This window comes from Nymphaea colorata, chromosome 2, assembly GCF_008831285.2.
Source record: "Nymphaea colorata isolate Beijing-Zhang1983 chromosome 2, ASM883128v2, whole genome shotgun sequence".
Lineage (NCBI taxonomy): Eukaryota > Viridiplantae > Streptophyta > Magnoliopsida > Nymphaeales > Nymphaeaceae > Nymphaea > Nymphaea colorata.
The window spans coordinates 29,970,757-29,979,874 of record NC_045139.1 but is presented as its reverse complement, the minus strand read 5'-3'; the positions used below and the strand labels follow the sequence as shown (position 1 = coordinate 29,979,874).

At 40.6% G+C, this 9,118-nt stretch overlaps 1 protein-coding gene across 1 annotated transcript; it reads left to right on the top strand.

Moving 5' to 3' along the window:
* Positions 1–2,319, top strand: LOC116248573 (pentatricopeptide repeat-containing protein At4g19191, mitochondrial-like). Its single transcript, XM_031621448.2, has one exon. It carries the CDS (start codon positions 207–209, stop codon positions 1,995–1,997), a length of 1,791 nt encoding a protein of 596 aa, XP_031477308.1. The 5' UTR covers positions 1–206; the 3' UTR covers positions 1,998–2,319.
* The last annotated feature ends 6,799 nt before the right edge of the window (positions 2,320–9,118 follow it).

The following is a 9,118-nucleotide window of genomic DNA, read 5'->3' as shown; positions in this document are numbered from 1 at the left end:
TTAAGCAGATACGAATTGGGGTCGTGGTCCACTATATATCATCCCTGAACTTAGGGGCCAATATCTCCGTCAAGGTGATTTCGGACAGATGGCCCCGGTAAGAATCAAATATAATTGAATCCGGATTCCTATTGCAAAGAAAGTTGGATCTCGAACTGAATCCTGAACGCGACATTCCTCGAGAGATTTTTCAGCATCTATGTTGAATGCTGAGCAGATGGAACGCTTTGGTTCAAAGATACATCAAAGATGGGTTCTATGGAGAGACTTTGAATCTCTACTGTACGATGCTCAAAAGCGGTCGCCCTCCTGATAATTTCACCTTCCCTCTTGTCATCAAGTCTTGTGCTCAATTGGGTATTCTTAACGATGGTAAGAAAATTCATGCCCACTCAATTATCATGGGTTTGGAGAGTGATGTCTTTGTACAGACTGCACTTGTCGATATGTACGGGAAAACTGGAGACCTGAGTTTTGCTCGCAAGGTGTTCGATAAAATGCCCAAAAGAAGCATCGTCTCATGGAATGCGATGATTGATGGTTACTGCAAAGTTGGTGAGTTCAGTGTGGCACTTGGGATTTTTAATAGTCTGTTGATGGGTGATTTGAGGCCCAATTTGAGCAGCTTAGTGAGCATTACAGCTGGCTCTGGTCAGTGTGGGTTTCCTGAGATTGGCAGGTCGATTCATTGCCACGGGATGAAGCTTGGGCATGATTTGGATTCAGTATTATGTAATTCCATTATGAAAATGTACATTGCGCTTGGGCTTGTGGATTCTGCTCGCCTCGTTTTCAATCTGATGCTGGAAAGATCAGTCGTTTCTTGGACTACTCTCATTGGAGGGTACACAAAGATTGGAAATTTTCATCAAGCCTTCTTGCTTTTTTCTCAAATGCTTCTAGAAGGAACCAGGCCTGATTCAGTCACATTCATAAACTTGTTACCAGGTTGTGTCGGTTTTGGAAGTGTTCTGGTGGGAAGCTCACTTCATGCTTCCATCATTAAAAGCGGCTGCGAGCATGATGACCTTGCTATGACTGCTCTTGTATCGATGTACATGAAATTCCATGATGCAAATTCTAGCCGTAAATTGTTCGAAGTTAGAAGTGACAAGAGTGTCTTCTTGTGGACGTCGTTGATCACTGGTTATGTTCAAAATGGGGATCCAAGTGAAGCTCTGGTTCTGTTTCAAAAGATGCTGAATTCACATACGAAACCAAATGAAATAACCATCTCAAGTGCTCTATCTGCTGCTGCTGAATTGGGTTCGTTGGCAATGGGAAAATGGATAGAAGAGTATATCTACACCAATAAAATCAAGATGAGCATTCGCGTTGCTACTGCTCTTATCAACATGTACTGCAAGTGTGGAAGCATTGAAGATGCTAGAGGACTATTCGACCGATCTCCTAATAGAGATTTGGCCTTGTGGAGCTCTATGATTATAGGATATGCAATTAATGGTAAGGGGAAGGAAGCCATTGGTCTCTTCTCTGATATGCTAAAAGATGGTACAAGGCCAGATGACATGGTCGTCACTGGAATACTTACTGCTTGTTGCCACAGTGGTTCAGTTACAGATGGACTTCATTACTTTTTAAGTATGAAGAATGACTTTAATATAGAGCCTAAACTTGTTCATTATTCATGCATGATTGATCTTCTTAGTCGTGCAGGCTACTTGGATGAGGCATGGAAGATCATTCAAGAGGTGCCCATAGATTACCAGGTGGCATTAATGGCTCCATTTCTGAGTGCATGTAAGACTCATGCCAATGTTGGCTTAGCAGAGGCTGCTCGTCCATTACTTGAGCATCAGCCTAGTGGTTGTGGAAGTCATGTTTTGTTGTCTAACATATACGCAGCAGCTGGAAAGTGGGATATGGCAGAAAGCACTAGAGGCTTGGTTCAGCAGAAGGGTTTGGTGAAGGAAGCAGGTTGCAGCAAGCTTGAAGTAGATACTGTCGACCATTTTTTTGAAAGGCGGGTGATCTAACAGTGTTCAAGAAGAATCCTGGTTGAATTGCAGGAAAAATCTCACACGGTGTCTCTAACTAAGATTCTAAACTAAATGGACGATTAAAAATTCTGTCCTAAAGAGCCCATTCCTCAGTTTTGATAGTTATGAAAATTAACTTGTATATCTAAAAACTTATCGTCTTCTGATTTTTTTTTTTAAGATCTTCCCAATAGTTCTAATAATTCTGGATATATCTGAGTGCGTTTTAGAACACCAAAACTGAGAACACGCGATCCACGTGAGCTGTTCATGTTGGATTTTCTTCATGGGGCGTTGGGTCCATGTGAAGTTTGCTGGGTATGGCGGTGGACCTACCCTCTTCAAACTTTTTCCTGTTTGGTGAGGAAATGTAGGGCATCTCAAGTCTGAAATGTTGGAACGATGGTCTCTAGACCTTTGTTGTTGTTTTTTCTTTTAGCGGCCAAGAGAAGTACTAAATCATTTGAACCTGTGCATTTCATCCTTGGAAAATGTCACATGAATAGCACGCCTCAAAGAAGAACCATGACATGATAATACTAATAAAGGTCTCGAAAAGTTCAAGGACGGAGATTTCATGTATGAACGGAGAACGTGCAAGTTTATTGGTTAGAAAATAAAACCGATGAAATTTGACATAAAAATTGAAATCTATGAAGATTTTAGATTGTTCTCATTTATCAAATGATAGGGAGTCACAATTAAGGTTTAGTGGGCATGTACGTGATTTCCACGATATTTGTTTTTTAATCCAACAATTTTTTTGGGTGACCAACAAAAATATTTACACACCAACCTCCCACCCAACCTTTTCCCCATAAGGTGTAAAGCTTGTTTTCAGTGCTTCGCGATGCTATTCCTTCTACACTTTAACTTGCATGTCAGCAGTAACTTTTTTTTAAGCAGAGACTTTCACTTCATAAGGTGTAAAACTTGTTTTCGGTGCTTCGGTGATACTACTCATTATACACTTCAACTTGCATGTCAATAACTCCTTTCGTACCAGAGAGAATTGATGTCCTAAGAATTCAAAATAGAAACTGATCATCTCTCAACCCTTGCTTTGTCCATTGCACCAACACCTCAAATAACAATTGACACATACTTCTTAGTTTGAAGTCAATGGAAGCAAGCCACTGGGCCAGCTCGGGCTTGAGCTCGAAGTGAAATTGGACCTCAGCAGCCTGATGCGGCTTGACTTGGTTGCCACTTACCGTTGCCGACATAGCTTATATAATTCAAGATTTCAAACGCGACTTGTGTTCATTTGAGGTGACGTATGTCCTTATATCCTGTGTCAACAGCTTTATAATTTCATTAAATGCGTTGTCCTCATTCACCATAGATATTTTTTGTCTTTCCACGTGAAAAATGTATACGTAGATGAACATAAAAGCCAGAATGGTGCTCCCTTTCACAATGATGAGACTCTATCTAGAAAACAGAAACAAATTAGTTATTTTGTATTGTAGTTGTTGATGCGTTAAGGACATGTTCGATTGCAAGTATCATAATATTTCATGGAAATATAGAACTTTTGCCATCTGCATAGAGCTTCCTTTTACTCTAAAAATCAGTTGAAGAATTCTGGCTGCAAGGCGTTGAAGACTTCTCACCCGTGTTTTCATTCTTTTTTTTACCTACCATGCAAAAGATCTTCCTTCAGTTGGGACTTAGGGGCAGCATGAAACGTGAAGACAAAAAGTCATAGACAATGTTTGCCTACACACGCAACATCAACAATGAATGATGGAGAAAATATCAGCGGATAACTTTTTCAACCTCCAAAAAAGTATCTTTAAGTAATGAGAAGACCCGTGTCTCACTTTTGAAAAATAAACTTGACTTGATTTATATGTGTAATTTAATTTTCATGGTCAAATTTCATTGGAATTCAGCAGCTGCGTAGTTTTCCATATAAAAGTCGTTCGCAAGTCACCCATTTCTTTTACTTTTACTCTTTCGACAAGCAAGAAAAGATAAGTTGAAAATATATTTAGAAATAGAAGCATCCTCGAGTTGGTAGAGAAAGCTATAAATAAAAACTCGCATTTTTTTCCGTCGAAAATACGTTAAACCACACACATAACGTGAAAAAATCGGCTTATTTTTACGAGCCGAAGTAATATCTTGCATTATAGATATTTACCAAATGGGAGGTTTTCCCGACTTTTCCCCTTTTACTGGGATTTCTTTTACAGGAAATATAAGAACAATTATTTCGCTTTTTCCATAAGAAAATTACGGAGAATAATTAATGACCATAAATATGACAGAGACAGGTCTCTGAGCCGGTGATTTATGAACGGTCTTTTTTTCGGATTCAAAATTTCTAATGGGGACGAAAGAAGACAGGTGAGTTGAGCCGCCTAACCAAGCATGTGGGGCCCACATGAAGGACCTCGCCAATCAACTTCTGCCACGTTGAAGACGACCCCACCCCCCGTCTGATTACTCGGATCGCCCCCTTTGATGGATAATGGATTCACTGGTAGGACAAGCGGCACAAGAAGAGCACGTCTTCAGTTCAATTCCCATTGGCTACTTAGTATTGGGATGTAAGGTTTTGAGGGTGAGGTCCTGCTTTCCCTTCTTTCTTTCTCTTTCTCTTTTATCATCTTAAACCAAGCTTTCAGATGGCTGAGCTTCTCTTTGTAAGACCAAGTCTCAAGTTTCCCTCTTAAAAGAGTTTCTCACTATTCACTATCATGCCAGGAATCAAATCTTAGTATGATATCACTGGAACAGTAGGATTGGATGGCAGGAAAGAAATGGATAGAAAGGATTGAAGAAGAAAATGACAAGAAAGGAAAAGGAAGTAAATAATGTCACACTTCCTTCGCGACCTCTTCAATTTTCAAGGGATTGAATTTACATTAACCTTTCATTTCCTTTCTCTCGATCTTCCTTTTTTTTCCCATGCACCCAAACAGGTTTTTGGGGTTTTTTTTTTTTTTCCTTTTGCACAATTTTAATCAGCTAAGCAAACACAGGAATGACAACCATTTTCTTTTTTTTTTTCCCCCTTTCATTTCCTTTTCTCCCATCCCAACGATATTATTACATTTTATCTGTGCTAACTATATTTTGGTACTCTCTATCAGATTAACAATGGATTGTTATTGAAATAAGATGCATTAAAGGTTGAATGAGAATCAGATCTAGAACATGACATGATCTTCAAATCAGATTGGAAACGCTTAAAACCCCACTTGCTATCCATTTCTCTTGGGAACTGTGAGCCTTTATTTTGTTTGAAGTAAGTGAAAGTAGGGCCCAATTATTTATTTACCAAGACATAACAGAACCATTGGATGGGCCTGGTCCCAGGAGATAAACTCACCCTTCTGCCAGGCATGTAGAAGAGTTGGGGTTTGTTCAGGCACCAACCTGATTTCCATCTGATCACTCTTCAGATTTGGATTTGGTAATCAATTTCATAACCAAATCTGAATGCAAATCTGAAATTCAACTGAGAAACTTATGGTTATCCAACCCAATTACAATGTATAAGTGTAAGATCATATGTTAGTCACACCAGACTTATCTAGAAAAACAAGATCCGAAACTGAATCCATTGACATAGAATTTGATTAACCAACTTGATCCAAAATCTGAACCCATATATCTAAAACCTATGAGAAGAACAAGACTGAAAATTTTCAGAATTGATAGTGACAGGGACTTGCTACAGGGGCTTCACCTTGACACTCTTTACACATCCCTGCTTATTTCTTGCCTGTGTTCACTGTTCTTTGAAAGCGATTGAATATAATTGGAGATTCATTACAGTGTGATTTGATACGTCTTTTCAATTAGGAGTGCATATATGCTTTGGTCGATTAGAGCACATCATTCTTGAGCAGTTGCATCTTAACTTCTTGTGGGATGCTTTTCTTCTTTGAAAATACTGACGCTTGAAATGAGGATCACTAACGTGCCATTGCCTGCCAAAATCTGGAATACAATTACCCAAGACATTCAATGGATAAGCCAAAAAGCCGAGAACAATTTTTTTCTCTAAAGCACTTGACCAATATCGATCGAACGTACATATCAGCCTGTATACATTGTATATTGCTTCAAAATTGAAAGCAAAGTTGGTATCTTTTATGGGTTGTTTGGCAACAGGAACACTCTGCAAGTGACTCAGAAATCTATCTCAAAAACTAAACCAAAGTCATGGAACATTAGTAGTAATATTTCATGAAGCCACAATTTTTGAGTAGATTCATAAAGTATCACTGCCGCCAAATGACCATTAAAAAGTCGTTTAGTATCACAGACACCATGGGAGTGTGTCCCTACTACCAAATGACCCCTTATGCTACATTTGGTAGGCTTGGATATGAGGATCTTAAAATTTTGGATACATAGTCTCAGTCTCCTCCCACATACTACAAATCCATAGTCTTATAGGGTAATACAAGTCTCAAATCTGCAGTTGTGGAATCCACTGTTTGCTTCAGCAATGGATTTCACCTAAAAGGATTTGAGATCAGCCTCAGATCTATCAAACATAGCCTTAGGTTAAGGCCTTAAAGCTCATTATAGAACTTCAGTGATGATGAAATGCATGTGGCCTAATTGATGGTGCACAATTGACGGACGAACGATAGGGTTTTAATATAGAGGATCATTAGTCAGACACAGTATGACCAGATCAGCCCCGGCTGCTTCTCGAATAGAATATAATGTAAAATTTGGAAGCCAAAAACCAAATTACATAAGCATATGCATGTCTTCCATCTTCTCCGCAATATAAAAACATATACAAAGTTGGCATCTTTGTTAAAGAAGCAAGAGCAGTTGAGAAACTTGCGTCACCTAATATTTGACATCATTTTCTTGAGAAAACACCTGTATAAAGTGTTTGTTTTATGTTATATCCTTCATCAGAAGGGGCCCATGCCAGTGCTCCTCCGGGCTCAAAACTTGGCCGAGCCTATCGGCACAAAGATGCCTGGCTTCTTGGTCCCGCCTTTGACGACTAGGTGAGGCTCGAGCACGCCCTGCTTCGACCCACATGCGGCCGCAGCGTGCCTCATCCAGCCCCTCTGCTTCGGTCTTCCGCTCCGCCGCCGGGCGTTGTGCACCGGCGATGCTTTCCGGCTATCGAAGTCGTCGAGGAGGACGTAGGACCAGTCCTCTAGTAGATAATTGAGCTGCTTTGATATGCTTTGGATCTCGTACGAATCGAGTAACGAGTTGACCGGCGAAGCAAGTGGGCTGGGGCTGTCGCCGGGATGGCTGGGCCGATCGCTCTGGCTGGGCCGATCGCTCTGGCTGTGCCTCATGGCTTCGAGCTTGTAGCGAGACGGCTTGGGGGGTTGCTTGGACGTCCTGGACGGATCGAATTCTCGGCCCACCTTGGTCTCGTTGCCGAAGCCGTGGAGGTACCAAGCCCAGGCGGCGGCCTTGACCAGCGCCAACTCGTCGCCGGCTTTGCTGCCTGCGCCGGATTTCGATCTCTGGCGGTTCATCGGAAGTGAAGCTCAGAAGCTAGTGAATTCGCGGTCTTCTAGAGGGAGGGAGAGAGAGAGAGAGAGAGGGAGACTAGAAGAGCGACGTCGTTTGATTGGTCAAGCAGAAGGGTAGATATTCATCCTGTCTCACCTGATAAAACTTTTTCCGGCGCTCTTTTCTTCAACCAGATTGAGAGAGAGAGAGAGAGAGAGAGTTCTTTTCTTCGGTTGGTCGAACAGAACCGAAGGAGAGCCTTTCCGTCTCAGCTTCTAATACAGATTCTTTCTGTGGAGATAGAAAGGCAGAGATTCTTTGGTCGGTTTGCGCAGCTGGAGAAAATGAAGGATGTTCCTTTTCTTCCTCGGGCGGCTTTTCAATCGTTTGGCCTCTTTCACACGGCAGCAACACCAGAGCAATCGACCTTTACGAGCCGTTCAGAAACCTTTCAAGAAGAGAGCGAGAGAAAGAGAGAGGGAGAGATGTCTGAATGCGATGGAAAGCAGAGATCCACGCAGATAGAAACGGAACTCACTCCCTCTTTACTTCCATTCTTTCGGCTTGGAGTAAATTTTTGGTTTGTTAAATTTGTTTTTCTCTAAATTACATAAAAGGGTTCTATAGTTTTCAAAATGAAAAGTCGACTCTTTTCTTTTGAGTGAGGTAGTTTCTTCGGCACAACAACATAGAACTCGCAAGGTGAAAACCAGAACTTTTGAGGTTATTCTGAGTCTGAACACGATCCAATAGAATGAGCCATGCAAGGGTTTTGGATCATCGAGTACGACCTTCAGCCCAAAGAAAATTATGAGGAAACCAGTTAACTCCGAGAGGTTGAAGCAAACTATATGCATGATGTATAGAGAAACGCCCTTCACCATCTATAGCCCATGAAGAAAAATGTTACATGAAATCCGTCTTCCAATTGCACTTAATGAAGGTAGATATTAGACTTCATCAAATGAGATGCTCTTCATCTATTAGGGAGAGAAGAGAGACTGCAAATTGTATTTATGTCGCAAGGTCGTCACACAAATGTTATTTTCGTTTTCTCTTTTCAGTGAGCTTGTCATCATCATCAATCAATCAGAATCAGGTTAACCATGCGGGAAACTTAACCACGAAGCCGACAGACAACAAGTTTTTGTTCTGTAGTTTTGGGAAAAAAGTTCATCAAAGAGTTTCTTGGAAATGCACATCTCTTTTGCAATAAGTTTTTATAACTACCCAAGGACAATCTATCTGTGATTTATGAGGCATTACTCATTAACTGCAAAACATCGGTCATGTATCGAAATATATGTGAAAAATAAAAGGTGCATACGACAACTTGGGCTTATTTTTTTTGTGAATGAGTGATCTTCTCATTTTCATTTATGACCCACATTTTACTTCTAATTTGGGAACACGACCCTTTTGTTTCTTGGTTTCTCACTTTCGCTGGCAACTGCTAAATGAGGGACTCAAGTTAATCATGTTATTTGGAACGTGAGAAACATTATACTTTTGGATACTGTCCTTTCAGACATGAAAAAATTTCCTTTAACTTGATCCGACTTGAGTATTTTCCTTCAAACTGAATTCGTGCAGTGACGGTAAGTGGACTTTTATCGGCAAAAATGAAGCTGAATGAAGACAAATAAGTTATACAAGCC